This window comes from Nematostella vectensis, chromosome 4, assembly GCF_932526225.1.
Source record: "Nematostella vectensis chromosome 4, jaNemVect1.1, whole genome shotgun sequence".
In the NCBI taxonomy this organism is placed as follows: Eukaryota; Metazoa; Cnidaria; class Anthozoa; order Actiniaria; family Edwardsiidae; genus Nematostella; species Nematostella vectensis.
Window position 1 is genome coordinate 11434349 of NC_064037.1, and position 16660 is coordinate 11451008.

Consider the following 16660-nt stretch of genomic DNA (forward strand, 5'->3'; position numbering starts at 1 on the left):
CGCGCGATCTAATGGGTATTTTCTTCAGTTAGCGAAGCAAACAAAATCGGGCGCGCGGAGAGGGGGCCTTTTGCCTCTTGCACAGCAAAAGCCAATTTCTAAAAAGCCGACCAACGGACTTTGAGAAAGTCTAGCTTATCATCATAGGCACACAATATTCGTACATACGCAAGTACACTGACAAAGCGATAGCCATTATACATGACATCCACAAGTTTATTATAACAACAGGGTTCCATTTATGTGTCAATGTTTTAAAAAGCACCTATTTACAATCCTGAATTACTACATCGAAACTATTGTAAAGTGACACAATACATCAAAATGACGTAGTGAGAACGAGGATTTTGTACTGAGTGTTCGCAGACGCACATTCCGTTATACGCATGCGCAATAGAGGAGGGAAGGCTGGTAGTGTTGTGTATTTCGAATACCTCAGAACAGGACCAAAATAAAGATTCAATATCTCGCTCATGTTTGCTAATGAAATGACCATATGTGCATCTTTAGCGTTTTAGGGCAGTTTTTCCCAGTTTTTTTCCTTTCTTCATATTTCATGGTGAACAATCTTTACAAGGACGATCACATTTTACCACAAACATGGTCTAAAAGCAACAGGCAATTTTGTGTTCATAGATCAAACACAGTTCTTTACTTCTGTAATCTTTACTTCTCTACCTCTTTTCATACTTTTCAAGGGAATAAATTATTATAAACAAAACAAATTTCCCCAGAAAATGCCCCATCTAAAATGTATCCTTACCCGCCCAGAATCAAGTTTTTATATCTTGAAATGCTCCTAAAAATCAACTTTGGCTTATGTCGAAAACACCTACAGGACACAAATACAGACACAAAGATCAACCTCGCAAAGAAACACATCTCACCAAAGTCACACATCTCATCAAAGTCAACACATCTCCTCAAAGTCACACATCTAATCAAAGTCAACACATCTCACCAAAGACACAATGATTTTCCTAAATTACTTCTAATTGGCGTTATTGAAAGTCCTTCCTTTTCCCTCTCCTTCCTTCCACATTCCATAGCCACATGGACACAACAGGCAAACGCCTTTGCGCCACATGCTTCATTTCCACAATGTAAAAATGTAAAAAATGCCGAAACCTGAAGACGCGAGTTCTTCTCAGAAGCTTCTTTCTTCTTACTTTTGTGGATTTATAGCATTTGTTCTATTTTGCAAAAACTTCTCATCAAGTCGTCTATCTAAAAACAAAATGTCTTCTTCTCTGCGTTTTTTGCCTGAGATTTAACTAGGGATACTATAAATTACATGACTTTAACTTAAATACATATCTAACTTAATGACTAAGTGACACTTCCAAAGCTTTACTGCGCTGGTAAGAAAACAACGCCCAACTTACCTCATTTACCTTAAACTCACGACACAACTACTAACCTCATACCGACTCGCCCTGCCCCGCTGAGCACCAGTCACGTGTCTCTAGCACGTGACTCACACTAGATACACTTGACAAGAGCTCAGCGTGCAACGATGTAAGTATCCCGGATGTAGGCACCACTCCTTTGCGTGTCGTCATTAAACTTACAAACTTGCAGTCGCTACCAGGCACAAGCGCAAAAATAAAAAAGAAATAAAATAAAAAAAAAAACGACAAAAAAACAATTCTCACCGACCTCATAGAAATAATGTCCTATACAATATGGCTAAAATCAAGAGGGAAGGAAATATACGCGAACTCGTTTATCTTTTTTTTACCATTCATGTGACAGAACCCAAGAATTGTAATAGCTTTTAATTTCGGCTTTTTCTCGCAGTTTTACAGTAGACCATTAACAACACTTGATAGAGTCTACAAAAAAGCAAACACACATTCGCCACGTCCAATCACTAGTAGAACCCGGCCCACCTGCCAGAACTACACGCTACCTGAACCACGGGAACACGTTTAACATCCATAAGCAAACTTTATCCTCTATAACAATAATGAACTCTAGTATAAGTCATGCCGTATAATTCATAATTCAGCTTTGACCCAAGCATAACATACAAACCAAATTAGACATATGACTTACTAATCATCAACCCTTGCCAATTGCTGATTGAAGACGCCATACGCCACCCAATTCCTAAGGGCACTGGGGATATTTGCACTATTCAAGCATGTATTCATTCGAGATGCAGTCTCGAGTCGAAAATTCTAGAGGCTGACCCCGGCTGACACGCTTATGATTTGTACAATGACAAGGTCAGCCTATATAAACATCGAGGCAAACTGTGATCGCACCTCGTAGAGCAAGAAATCTTCTTTTAGGTGAATAAATTCAAAGCCCTATCTTTGAAAGGAATCGGGCTTACTGCGGTCTGAAAATTGACATTGTGTTAATCGGGTCATCAATATATCGTCTTAGAAAATAGAAGAAGCGATCAGATATCTGCCGAAAGTGGTATTAGAGTTCTTAATAAAATATGGTCGCGAAGTCGTAAAACATTTGCAAACCGAAAGTGGTATTAAAGTTCTTAATAAAATATGGTCGCGAAGTCATAAAACATTTGCAAACAGAAAGAAGATTAAGAATCTGATGGGTGATTCGTTTAGTATCTTGTCAAATAATATTTTTATTTTTGGTCCTGTTTGAGAGGATTGGTTGGTCATTTTGAATGCATACCTCTATACTACCGCTTCCCCTCCATCCTTCTTAAATCATATCAGCTTTTGCCTTTGTGTGAGCACTACGCCTGCGACTTCAGTGACGATTTCCTCGATCTCTTCTTGAAAGCCTGCTTGAGAACTGAAAATGCGAAAGACTTAGAGCAAAAGACTAGAAATTCAAATACAATGCCAGTCTATATAAGAAGGAATTCCAATGTACGTTATTAGGAAAATGAATAAAATGAACCTGAAGTAAATATCTATTCTTTGAGAAGGTTATTAGGTAATTATTTGGTAGATTATTCGGCATCCTTTCCTCCCATGAGATGGTGAAACACTGCTTTATTATCACCGCTCTAAAGGCTTAAGCCTTTGGCTGCCGAAAAACCTACAGGAAGGAGCATCTGGCCCGGACGGTGGCCTGTTCGGAGAACCCCTAATGGCCCTCCAGTCGGCCGCTTGCTGAGGACGGCCTCACGTGCAGCTCGCATATTGGCGTGACCTTTCGGTGCTTCAAGCTCGATGGTCGAAGCTTCTTCAAGAATGCAAAGACGCTTTTGTTTGACGAAGATGCCAGCGCTTCTGGTTCTGGGCTGGACTTCGCAGGAGTAGGATCATCTTTACTCGTACTCGAAGCTGATGACTTAAGCACAGCCTCGGCGCTAGATTTTGAATGGTCCGATGTCGAGCTTGCTGCATCCGGTGCGGGTCTGGCTGAAGGCAGCATTTTCATCATGTTCCCTTGTGCGAGTCGCGGTTTTATCCCGATATTCAGCACATCCACAAGGAAGAAATATTCAATGCCAAGCATCGGATTAGTCTTGTACTGACCGTTCTCATCCAACCAGGCCTCGGCGAAGGTAGTATTATCCTCCTCCCAACGTCCAGTGATCCAGTTCTTCCGGGTCTTCTTCGGCTTGCTTGCGCTGGTGCTCGAGCTGTGATTATTGATTTTGGCGGAGCCAACTGTAGACAAAGTTGACACGCTTGCAAGCGACTTTGACGGTGCTGGGGTGATCTGGGTGACTGGAGTAGATGCACAGATAGATGTTGCAGTGACGGTGGTGGTGGCAAAGCTAGGGTTCGTTGGTGCGGTGGATGCGCTTGCGGTGGTGGAGATACTGGAAACAGTTGCACTCGCAGGAATAGTTGTGGCAGCTGTTCTTACCGCGATTAAACCGGTGGTGTTTGTACAAGCGTTAGACGTCCAAGTGGGAGATTTGCTTTGCACGGTGGTGATGGCGTTAGAAGCAATTGGAGTAGTGGGAATCGTGATGATTCTGCCCGTATCTGTGTCTCCGACTGTCTTGACAGTGATGGTGTTGATGGCAGCGGATGTTTCATTGTCAGTAATGGCGGTAGTGTTGTTTGGTTTAATAGCAGTTGTAGATGAATTTGTCGCGCTGCCCGATGCTGAGAATTTCTGTTGTTTGTTATTCTAGAAACAAAAAACCTAAACAATCAAATACAAAAAGTGGAATAGCACAGACAATACAAAAATAACATACAGAATAAAACGATAAAAATAGTTTGAAAACATGCATTTTATTCTTTATGACTCTTATTGAAAAATAAACTGCTTACGATGAAGACAGTGAAAGCGGGGAAATTTGTGGTCTTCTTACAAGAGAGTCAGGTGGCGGAGAGGCTATCAAAATAGTCGCTAACCTGACAGCCATCTTGTTTCAACAAGTTATTTGTCAAGGAAGAGGTAGCGATAGGCGAATGATTTGGAGATGACTTCGAGTTGGCTTCTTCGACCGCCGAGCAAATTTTATCTCTTTGGGTCATACCTACAGGAGACAGATAAAACAGATTAAAAATAAAACAGAAAAGATAAAACACAGAAAAAACAAAGAGGAAAAACAGAAATAGTTTAGCAGTGGAGGAAGGAAAAAAGGTCAAAAAGGATCAACAACAACAAAAAACGAAGAAAAACAGCAACAAAATTATCAACAACAAGAAGAACATCAAACAGCAACTATGTAAAAAACATCTTCAGGCACCTGAACTCAGTTGTGTTGTTTTGGGTTTTGTTTCTTGGGTATCCGATACTTTTGTCCTTTTTCCTTTTCCATAAATACTTGCGGGTGTAGGAAGTTCTGGTGGATTATCAGTTCTGACCGCTGTGACTTCACTTGCCCTGTTCTTCGTAACAGTCGCTGCTTTCCCTTTGCCATAAATGCTCTTGGGCGTCGGCAGTTCTGGGTAGTCTTTAGCTTGGACCGCCTCGCACCCCGAGACACCTATCCATCCTATCCCGGCATTAGATTCTTTTCCTTTCCCATGAATACTTGTGGGCCTAGGAGGATTATGGTTGTCTTTAGCTTTCCCCTCCTCGAAGCCCGACGTCTGACTTATTCTATCCTTCCTGGGATTCACTGGTTTTCCTTTTTTATAAAAACTGGCGGGCGTAGGAGGTACAACGACCCTCTCTGATGTCGATGCTAACTGCAGATCCTGTAATGTATCCTGTAGACCCGTGCAAGGCGCGTGACTTCTGCCAGGTAGATACTCATCGTCGTCTGAGGATTTTAATAGTGGGGGGGATTTATTGCGCATTGCCAAGAATGAGTGGACATTGCGAGATGTTAGTAACCGACGCCGCAGCCGGTTTGGACGTGTGACAATAGGATACGACAGGGAAGCATAACCAATTTAACAGATGTGGACGAACAGGTAAAAGATGCGACGATGTATAGTCAGCGCGACTATTCACCAAACAAACCAATCAAACTGCAGTGATCCGCGTGTGTTCAAAACTTCAAAGCGATTATAAGTATAACTTACTTTTACTCATCCTACCCCCTCTCAATATGGCATTAAAAGGCGGCATAAAAATATTAGGAATAGTTTTCTCAAAATCCACTTTTCAAACTTTGAATTTATTCCAGCCAATCAAACAAAGCCGATCAGCAGTTGCTTTTATTCATTGGCAGTCAAGACTAGCTTTTTTTAACACTTTGTCTGAAGTTCCCCAGTAATAATGTAAACGGCTGTGATCTAACGTAGTTTACCTGAGGCGACGTCTCTAGTTCCCCCGGTCCACACACAATATCTGAACAGGCTCACGAGAGTGAACCACGCGTGCGCGAGTGTGCCTTGTGGTCGCCTCTTCTCTCGGCGACGTTGGCGCGCAATGCGCACCCTCTCGGGAAGTCGCGCCTAGGACGCAACACGCTTGCAATCAGGACAAAATACACGTGCAAAGAGGGCAAAACATATGTGCAATCAGGAAGAAATACATATGCAATCGGGACGCAACATACGTGAAACAAAACAGGGTTTAAAATCATCTCAAAACAGAACTCGACTTACCATGCGCGCGCACCTTTAGTACAGTAACTTTTCTTTCTTTAGCTCTTTTCTTACAAACCCCGAATCAAATATCCTTGTTAGCAACAATTATACTCACGAATAAAGCTTAGCACATTACATGTCCGCTAGGATAAGAATGCTAAACTAAGCAGACCTGGGGCATGATAATCACTTAATTGTATAGTGACGTCACTAAGTGATTATTCTAGAATTATTTTTTCCCACGGCGAGTGGTCAGCGGATACCTCGCAAAAACTGCCGAGAACGTTAAACATAGAATGCAAATTGTTAGCGCCATTACATGTCAACATGCAGTGAGTTTTGTCCACGACACTTTTATTCCACATATTGATCAACCTACCCTTTCAGCGTAGAAATTTGAAATTAAGATAAAATCTAACAAGCAACCATTGTCTGCTTCATGGTCGATTATCCAGGAACCGGAGCTGTTTGGGCGGGAAATCCCGAACCAATTGCGGGAGAATGATTTTTTATGAGTGTCGCGCACATTTCATGAATCGTTGTTACATCAGATTCGAAACCTATTAGCAAGTTATAGGTTTCTGATCTGATGGATTGTCACGGTGTATCCACATCTTACGAAGCTAGTTTTAGTTATTTGTTGTCCTTAGCGGAAACATAGAGTTAGCATTGTAGTCTCGTCTGCAAAGATGTTTTTGTAGGAAACTCCCCTACGTCAGCTCTATCATATTAATCAATATTTGAGAAAGGCTCTGCTCAGAGGAGTACGGTATTCCAAAATGTTTCTTCCCAGCTGTCCCAAAGATTCTAATCTACCACACCCTCAGTAAAAAGGGCTTAATTAGCCAAGTGCAACCGTGAGAACCACCCCGAGCCGAGCCTTATAAAAAGGGCCTGCACGCTCTGTGTAATTCACTCTGTTCACTTATAAAATCACTTCTCTTTTACTCATCACTTTAACCACAACTCCAGTCAGTACTCTTCTTCTCAAATAAAGCAGTGCCATCAAAGATTCTACAGTACTTGGTACCTCTCGTTACAGTTTTATGGTGCTTCTGATAGGCGACAAGTTTAGATCAAAAGTCTTGGATTTTTTTTCTTTGCTATTTATTTACAAAATTACAAACAAAAGACAATTGGCTAGTAATCGTTGTATCTTTTCAAAATGAATTGGACAGACGTAGTAAAGTCAAAATCGATCTCACGGCTTTTCTCTCGCCGCTGATTTAAGACAACCGCTCAAGAAACTATTTCCCGCAATTCAAGGGGTTATAAGGTTTGGGTTGCCGGTGTCATTATTGGTTCCCTGTGGTGGGTGTTCGCGACTCGAATTTGACAAGCGCGTCTAAGAGTTCGTCTCCTGTAGATGTTGGACTCTGCTCGAGTGTTATATTCAGGTATCGCTGGCGCAGGACAAAGGCAGCGGCTTTCGGCTGACGTTCACGCGTCAAGATTCCCTTCTTGTTGCCGACAACTCGGGTGACCCCTAGAATGTTGAGAGAAAGGAGAACGGTGGGAATTGGAATGTTACATTCTTTACACAACATACTATTTAACTAGCCCTGAGTTAAGTTGAGGACAAAACTGCGCTAACACTTCTAAACTGCGATATGTCAGGCACAACCGGAGGCTTGGGCACGAGACTGGAATGAAAAGGAGGCGGATGAATTTGAAAATTGAAACAGAAAGGAAAAACATGAGAAATGTAGAGTAATGTTGGCAAAAAGGCACCATCTCACTCCTGTGATGATAAGGGATTTCTAGAGGGAGTCTAAAAAATTAGACTTTGCGGACCCCAAGCTCGCGCTGACGTCACCGGAAGTAAAGTTTATTCTACATTTTTGCCATAAAATGTTTTTTTTTCCGTAGGGTAGAGGCGAAAATGATGTGCTGCTATTTCGCAGTTTGATCGTGAGTCTTACCTTGCTGGGTCATGAAGTCCGCGAAATTCCATATCATCTCTCCTACTAGAAACTCTTTTCTGAGCTTATCGAACACGGGGAAGTACTGGTCAATCGACTCGATCTGAAAAAAAAACAAAAAAAACAAACATAGTCATCATGATTATAATAATCATAACCAATACCACCATTTTTACTAACAGTACCCGGTCCTGTCTCCATTATCATCACCAATCACTTTAACCATCACCGTCATCAGTACGACTATCACCGTAACTACTTTACCATCATTATTATCATCACTACCACCATCACCATTATTACCACCCTCACTATCATCATCATCATTATCATCATCTACATCACCATCGTAACCGTTATCATCATCATTCAGCAGCAGCCTAAGCAGTCACCGATAAACATAATCGTCACTGTCTTATTCAAGACCGTTACCTGGTATTCTTCAGTGAACATCAAGGCTGGATCCTGAAAAAAGGAGAACACATAAGTAAGAGTCTGGGCCGTACTAAAATATCAAGCCATATTCAAAACTGATGTAATTCACAGAGATTTTATTTAAAGGTGTTGTCCCCCCCCCGCCTCTCCCCCGGCGACCCGGCTCCTAACACAGTGTATAATAACCCTTCTCCAGGAAGGGAGCTAGTGTCTGAGTTTTACCGAGTGAAGGCCTGCCAAGGTATCTGCGCCGTATTCTGCTTGTACCACAGGCTTCTTGAAGGTTTTGTACCAGTCCATCAGCTCTTCCTCTAATTGCCTTGAGATGAGCTGCGTTTGTCCGAAATCGTGGTACCACGCGTAGTAGCGGTTACACAGAATCACGTCCACGAACTGCACCTGAAACAAACGAATTCCTATTTTGGAATAGCGCGCAGGCCATCCTTGGGCATCCAGGGCATCGAGGTCAGTGTAACGAGGCGGCGGGGGGCGAGGGAGTGCCTCGTTATCGCGCCTTGACTTCGATGCCCTGGGTTCCCGAGGATGCGCAGCTTATTCCTTGGTATCCTGGTTAGGATCTCTGTATCGGGCCTGGCGCCCGTTTCTCTCGAAACACCCGAGAATTCTCGGGCCCGAAAAAAATATTTTGCATTTTTGCCCAAATTTTCGCATGTTTTCCTTTTTGAGAACCGCTTTCATGTTTTAGAACAGTTTGAACTTCCTCTTGGTTCATATTCCATATGATGATTTTCGAAGTTTTGCTGAAGCCAGGAAGTTATCCGAAAGGTCTCATTCTTAATATTCAAGCAATGTGAATTTTGGGCCCGAGAAGTTCGGGAAAGATCAAAATCTATAAATCTATGAAGAGAATCATCCTTTACATAAATATCTGTGGTAAAATACGATGTTTGACGATATTTCAACACATTTCGATACCATAAATTTTATAGAAATTAGCTAGCTTTTCAAATTTAAGGAATAGATCGTTTTCCGGCCCGAGAATGCACGGGTGTTTTCGGAGAACGAGCCCCAGAGGTGGAAAGTCAACGGTCTCCTGCGTTTTAAAAGCTTTCCGTGGTTCATCTACAAACTCAAGAACCGGTCATGAAGCGGCCAGAATGCAACCAGTCATGGTGCAAGCCAGAATAGGAAAGTCTGGACGCATCCTCGGATCTAAACCTGTTACAAATGGAATATTTGGTCCGTACCACTTTGTCGCTCCACGCTTTGAAGTTCGTAACGAATGTGACAGGCCGAGTTGGGTCAAGTTTACGGGTCTCTGAGAAGATCGGGCTGAAAGAGTGATTTACAAATGGGTGAGTGATTGGGCAGGCCCGTAGCTGGAGAGATTCGGGGGTTCGGAAGAACTCCTCCATTCGAATGGAATTTCCGCTTTAATTAAGGAAAACTAACCACCACTACGACGTAGGACAAGCTTTTGTTGTGCCGAATAAAATACCACATTTGTTTTGATTGGGGCAACAGAAACTTCACAACAAGTTTTCTTTAAATACTCTCAACCTATTAAGCGCAACTCATACATCACATTTAGATTCGCACAGCGAGAGCGCGGCGTATGAAACGAGAGTAAGAATCCAAAAAGGACCAGCAAAAAGGAGGAGGAAAAAATGAATCCACACTATATCATCCTAAGGCCACGAAAACAAAAACACATCAGGAAGTTATGGCACAATTTGGACTGAAAACAGTACGACCTTTTTTCCATCCCTTTTTTAATGAGCCGTTTTCTAGATAATGGGAGCCCTGTGGATTGAGGTTTGTTTACAGCTGTTTGTCACTCTTTCTGTGTCACGTGAACGAATTCCAGTAGCTCTAACAGAATGCGTAGCAAGAACTTATTTTTCATGAACTTACGCGAAGTACTTTTCGGCTTGGGCGAGGTTCGACAGGGGCTCGTTAGCTACAGACCACATGACAACCGCTGGCCTGTTCTTATCGCGGCGCACAAGCTCCGCCATGACTTCTTGGTGATGCTTGAGGGAGACTGGGCCAAAGTTATCACTAAAGTGAGATGCAGATCAATAGTTATGCATTTTTCAATAACATCCCATTTGATTTTACAAATTCTATAATTTATTTACTGTCTACTACGCGGCCACGCCCAGATGACGTCTCGACATTTAAATTGCTGATACTCTTACGACAATCAAAGGTGTTAATTCACAGCCAAACACGGCAAACAGATTTTTATCGAACGCCTATTTTTATACGAAACTAATGCTCACACAATGAATATCCTCTATTTTCTCGATAATAATTTAGCCAGGGGCTAGACGTTTTTTTTTCACGTACTGTGCCTGTGATTAAACCAATTCGATTGTTCTATTTGGACAATTGGACAGTACATAAAAAAACAGCAATTGTCCAAGGCCTCAGCCATCTTGAGTTGTATGATCATCCTGAATGGTAGAAAGAATTAAGAATCCTCGTGGACATTCGCTAAAATTTGGCGCCTTTTAACAATCACATGTTTATCAAGTCAACATTTTGATTGACAGAAGAGTTTCAGTTTAAAGCCGCATTGTCACCAGTTTACTTCCGGTCGATTACGATAACAATTTTAGATGGTTTTTAACGGGAAACGCGAAAAAAATATTTCAAAATATTGGAAGCAGTGTGTCTATCGCAAGTTTCTTCGAGGATGTGATTGATAATTTAGAGCGGATGGCATGTTAAATATCTCGGATTCTAATAGATTCTTTTGTCTTTTAACGGTTGAGGTTTCCGTCGGACCTCCGGAAGTGAACTGGTGACAATGCGGCTTTAAGACTTCCTGGGAAGTAAGCAATCAGACATAACTGAAGATAGACAAGCATCAAGATTCCGAAATCCTTTATCGTATACTCACGAATAATGAATTCCGACGCCGGGAGACTCATCAATGACCACTATGCCTGTCCGGTCGGCCATGTCCATTATTTCCTCGGCGTACGGGTAGTGACTTGTCCGAAATGAGTTACCTCCCAGCCACTTCATCAGGTTAAAATCTTTAGCGATCAGCACGTTGTCGAGACCCTTGCCTCGGATCTGAGGAATACGAGAAGGCCGCATTAGCTTTACTAGAGGCGGGTGTAGGGGGCGCGTCCTTTCCCCCACCCCTACCCCCACCATCGTTACGCACCCCCTTGTCTTCTCGGAAAGTAAAGCCATAAGGAGCATATTAGGGACAACGGCTCGTATAATAATTATTCTTCTAGTGAAACGCTGACCATCTTTTAAGTTGGGGGGATATAGTGAAGATTGAAGGGGCTGAAGGTTAACTTATTGATCTCCTAGTCAAATGGGGTGATAAAAACCGAAACTTACGTTCGCATCCTCGTGTTTTCCAAAGCCTTTGAAGTAGAACTCTCTGTTGTTGAAAAGAAATTTTGTCCCTTCGACACGAACAGTCCTGATTCCCACAGGAAGGCGATAAACGTCTTGTAAAGAAGATTGGGTTGACGATGTTGAAATCTGCATAGGTAAACATCTATTATGAATAACAATGCTACAATACTATGATGCGTGGTAGGCGATAGACGTCTTGTAAAGAAGATTGGGTTGACGATGTTGAAATCTGCATAGGTAAGCGCGTACCCATGGTAAGCGCCTACCCAGGATTTGCTGGGGGGGGGGGGGAGGGGAATAACAATGCTACAATACTATGATGGGTGGCAGGCACGTACCCAGGATTTGCTGGGGCAGGGGGGTGGGGGGGCGCAGGCAAAGGTATCATATGAAAAAAGCATAGTGTTTGAAGATTAGAAACGACCCAATTTTTGGTCGCCAAGGGGGGTGCGCGCATTGTTGGTAGTTATGGTAATGGTAATGATAATGAATGTGAGTTAAACGATGATGGTGATGGTGGTTGTTGTGATTGTGATGGTTGGTGATGGTAATGGTGTTGATAATGATTGATGGTACGATGATGGTTATGGCGATGATGGTGACGGTGGTTGTAATGGTTATGATAATGTTTGTGGTGAAGGTGATGGTGACGGTTATGATGGTAATGGTAATGGTGATGGTGACGATGGTTGTGATGGTTTTAGTAATGTTTGTGGTTATGGTGATGGTGATTATAATGACGGTGGTGGCGATGATGGTGACGGTGGTTGTAATGGTTATGATAATGTTTGTGGTGAAGGTGAAGGTGATGGTGACGATGGTTGTGATGGTTTCAGTCATGTTTGTGGTTATGGTGATGGTGATTATAATGACGGTGGTGGCGATGATGGTGACGGTGGTTGTAATGGTTATGATAATGTTTGTGGTAAAGGTGAAGGTGATGGTGACGGTTATGATGGTAATGGTGATGGTGAAGGTGATGGTGACGATGGTTGTGATGGTTTTAGTAATGTTTGTGGTGATGGTATTGGCGATGGCGGTTATGGTCATTGCACCCTAAATGCTATAGACTGATTTCCTTAGCAGACCTTTAGAGTGTACAGATACGCCGTGTTGTTGCTCATTCCAATTGGCCACCATAGGACCGGATTCCGGACAGTCAACTCCCCCTCAAACTTCTCTGTCCCCTCAACGGATGCCACGACAAACCCCTCGTGATCCAGTAATTCGTACTTCATATCGATATCCCCTCTCGGAATAGACTTGATCGCACCGACCACTGACAGAAACTTGACAGTTCCGACATTGTCACTGAATGACGTTGTTATGGTGATGTCAGAGAGGTAAACTACAGGGGTGGTGTAGAGTTTGACAGGGCGATGGATTCCCGCATAATTGAAGAAATCAAATTGATAGGTCTGGATGAAGTAGCCAGGGGGGTGCCTGTGTGAGAATTAATGAAGGCACAATTGTTAATCTAGGATTTAGGGGGGTTGTGGGAGAATTAATGAAGGCACAATTGTTAATCTAGGATTTAGGGGGGGGGGGTTGTGGGAGAATTAATAAAGGCACAATTGTTAATCTAGGATTTAGGGGGGTGGGTTTGTGGGAGAATTAGTGACCCTTGGTTGATATAACTTATCCATATATTCTCCTGATTTAAGTGGCAATACACAACGTACACATGATAACTTTCGGTGATAGGACTGCAATATGTCAATTACCGATTTTTCGCTTTAAAACAGGTGTATGTTCCAGGTGTGTTTCGCCAGCTTACTCGCGCTTAGATAATAGACCGAGTTGCAGGGTGATTCCTGTCCCCCTTTCTTCGCAAAGTACTGCATCTTTTACCCCGAGGGGTTTGGGAGGCTGTGAGCGTGTTGTCGCTATGGGGGAGGGGGTAGTAGGGTAAGTGTGTAAGGGGTGAGCGTGTTGTCTCTATGGGGGTAGTAGGGTAAGTGTGTTGCCCCTCCCCAAGTATTGCATCTTCCCGGGGGGGGGGGGGGGGTAGAAGGGGTGAGCGTGTTGTCTCTAGGTGGAAGAGGGTTGTAGGGTGAGTGTTTTGCTAGATAGAAATGTGATACTCACCAGTCCCAACCCTCGCAAAGTATTGTATCTTCCCCGGGGGAGGGGGTAGTAGGGTGAATGTTTTGCTGATAGAAATGTTATACTCACCAGTCCCCACCCCCCCCAAAGTATTGTATCCTCCCTGGTGGGAGGGTAGTTGGGGTGAGCGTGTTGTTGATGGCCGCTGTAATTCTATTGGTCTGGTCGTAGTGTAAGAATTCACTGACATCTGCTTCAAATGGAAGGTGGCCTCCTTCATGCTCCATCACTTTCTCGCCGTTTACCCACTGAAAAATGACCATAAAAATGGAATATGAATCTCAGTAAGACATTCATGCACTGTCACCTAAAAAAGCACTCGCCTTCAAAATGACCATGCTCCATTCACATATGACATTATTATCTCCTTATTATTTCCTATTGTTTTCCTTACTCTGAAGGGATTTTAGGGAACTGAAGCGTAATGTGATGTTAAGGGGGTTGGAGGGGTGGGATGGGCATTGTTTAGACACTTCCGAGTAAGTATCAAGTGGGTAGAGGGGGTGGGGGTGCATGAAAAAGATAAGGTACATTTTATGCGAGTCTGAGGTACGCGCACGGCCGAACACCCGACGGCGGGACGAGCAGATGCCGAGTGTTGATCGGCCTTTGCGCCAAGTGAAAAAAAAAGTACTTCCAAGCGCCCCTCCTTTCCCCCGCTTATCGCTTATTTTACTTAGTCTGAAAGTACTTACCACAATACTGTAGTAGTGCGCACTCTCAAAACGCAGAACCACCCTTGTTGAGTTGTCCTTCCACCTCTGAGGGACATACGTGTCCATGTCGTACCAGGCCCAGCCGATAAAGTCCCTGATAGATTTCTCCTGGGTGATGTCGTTATAGCTTGCAGGCACCGGCATTGGTATCACTCTACCAGACTAAACGGTGATCAGAATAACACAGAAGATGTTTAAGGGCTCATACCATGGTACCCATAATACATTGGTATCACTCTACCAGACTAAACGGTGATAAAAAAATAAAATATGTTAAAAGGCTAGCACCATTCTACCCATGATGCATTGGTATCTCCTATTAGACTGAATGGCGATCAATTGTTATAAATGCACTCACTATAACGACAGGCGCGTACACAGGATTGGCCCGAGAGGGGGTGCGCAGTCATAGGAATCATATAGAAAATGCATGCTATTTGAAGATTTTTGAAGATTCCTTAAACACGAACGCGCACTATAAAAGCTGTCATAGGAATAAAAAAGAAAATGCATGCTATTTGAAGATTTTTGGCATGTCAAGGGGGGGGGGTGTGTACGCACCTGAACAATACCTGCAATCTGGTTGGTTTGCTATTCACCATCTATCCAGCGATAGATAGCGTGTAGCGAAAACCGGCGTTTTAAGCGAAAAAATGTCGGGTTTATTTTCACGATTTGCAAATATTCTTGAGAAGTAGATAAAATGATCGATGGATCAATCCCTTAGAAAAAAAAGATTTCTAATTGCAAGATATGATTGCTTCGACAAATGACGGTTAAAAGCTAAAAGTTGCTTAGTTTTCGCAGTGGTTCACTAATGAAGAAGCAATGAAGCAATGTGAAGAGACTGCAACTTTGGAAGTGCATAAATTTGCTTTATATCTCAATTCGGTAAAAATAATCGTGCACGATTGAATTTATACAGCGAGACGTTCGAGGCTCTGGAACCAGGGTTCCGTCGTCGTAGCTTATAAATAGAAAACGACCAACGCAAAGTGACAGATAAAGGGCCCCCGAATGGTCCCCCGAAATTTCGATGTGCTCGCTGCTCGATTTATTCAACAACTAAAAAATCCTCGCATAAAAAAAAACGCGGAGCTCGCAAGTGCTCGCCAAATACCATTCCCCCTAGATAAGGAAAAGCACTGCAGAAAAGCGTAACTATTATTCTTTTATTCGATCATGGAACAGTGTAAACAGGAACAGTGGAAACAGGATATAGTATTGACCTATTGTACTGACCCAACACATGTATTTGTGATAGCGACTCGTGTCCACAGGTGGAGTCGGTGGCAACTGACCCGAATAACAAATGTGTTTATAACTGTTGAAAGCGGATACAAACTGACATTCTTCGAAATTATTACCTCTCGTGGCTACTTTGAGTAACCAAATCAATATAAAAAGATAATTAGCATGGTAACAGAATGGATTCATGAAATTTAACATAAGAAAAACATAAATTACACTGAATAATTCAGAAACTTGATGTTTGAAGTTCAAATAAATATCCAGTGTTCATAAGAAAATTTCCATTTTTACATAAAAAAAAACAATTTTTGGTGCACGGATTTGTCACACACTTCCGCGAGGATAAAGCGGAGCCCACGATGTAATAAACGAATATTAAACAAATATGACCATACGAGTTCGAGGCATAAAAGAATAACGATACGTTCCTACCTTTTCTAAAGGCTTGCTGTACCATTTCTCCTGAAACCCAGCGTCTCTGGTTTTACTCGAGTCAACCCTGAAGTTCCAAAGACCATTTAAATCTTTTAATTCTCTACTTTCAGATTCTCGTGGAAACAACATTCCCGGCAAAGGATCGGCGAGGTTAGGCTTGGGAATAACAGTTAGGCAACATATAACGACAAAAAAGGTTCTTGTTCCCGACATGTTTGTCTCGGCCTCGTCTTTTAGCAGTCTTCTGCTTCACTCTAGATCTATTTGTGTAGAACTTGATGGCGCTGTAATTCAAATACGGAGAACTATGGGTAATATTTATTCTACTTCCGGTTCCGGTGGACTAAAAAATCACAACAGATCATCTAAGTCAATTAGGGTTTAGATTAAAGAGATTTCTAGTATCAAATACATTAATGTAACACATAATTTGTTTTAATTGCTGAGAAAAAAGGGCCATAATTTTTTTACATGCATTTATTATTCCTGTACATAAAATGAACAAAGGGAA

General features: G+C 42.5%; 2 protein-coding genes across 3 annotated transcripts; both read right to left on the reverse strand.

The window, feature by feature from the left end:
- Positions 1-198: 198 nt before the first annotated feature.
- On the reverse strand, positions 199-6681 carry LOC5516613 (pneumococcal serine-rich repeat protein). The gene is made up of 5 exons (XM_001636624.3): positions 5955-6681; positions 5654-5801; positions 4643-5161; positions 4305-4429; positions 199-4074 (listed from the first exon to the last, which is right to left on the reverse strand). The coding sequence occupies exons 1-5, from the start codon at positions 5955-5957 to the stop codon at positions 3073-3075; spliced, it is 1797 nt and encodes a 598-aa protein (XP_001636674.3). The 5' UTR covers positions 5958-6681; the 3' UTR covers positions 199-3072.
- Positions 6682-6861: 180 nt separating this feature from the next.
- Positions 6862-16450, reverse strand: LOC5516549 (beta-glucuronidase). Of its 2 annotated transcripts, none has more exons than XM_048727213.1 (12): positions 16147-16450; positions 14443-14625; positions 13817-13995; positions 12730-13084; positions 11621-11767; positions 11163-11341; positions 10169-10315; positions 9502-9586; positions 8516-8692; positions 8291-8323; positions 7859-7961; positions 6862-7422 (listed from the first exon to the last, which is right to left on the reverse strand). In XM_048727213.1, the coding sequence occupies exons 1-12, from the start codon at positions 16360-16362 to the stop codon at positions 7232-7234; spliced, it is 1995 nt and encodes a 664-aa protein (XP_048583170.1). In that variant the 5' UTR covers positions 16363-16450; the 3' UTR covers positions 6862-7231. The 2 variants fall into 2 exon arrangements, with proteins under 2 accessions (XP_048583170.1, XP_048583171.1); XM_048727214.1 differs by having other exon boundaries at positions 14443-14708; positions 16147-16286.
- Positions 16451-16660: the final 210 nt, after the last annotated feature.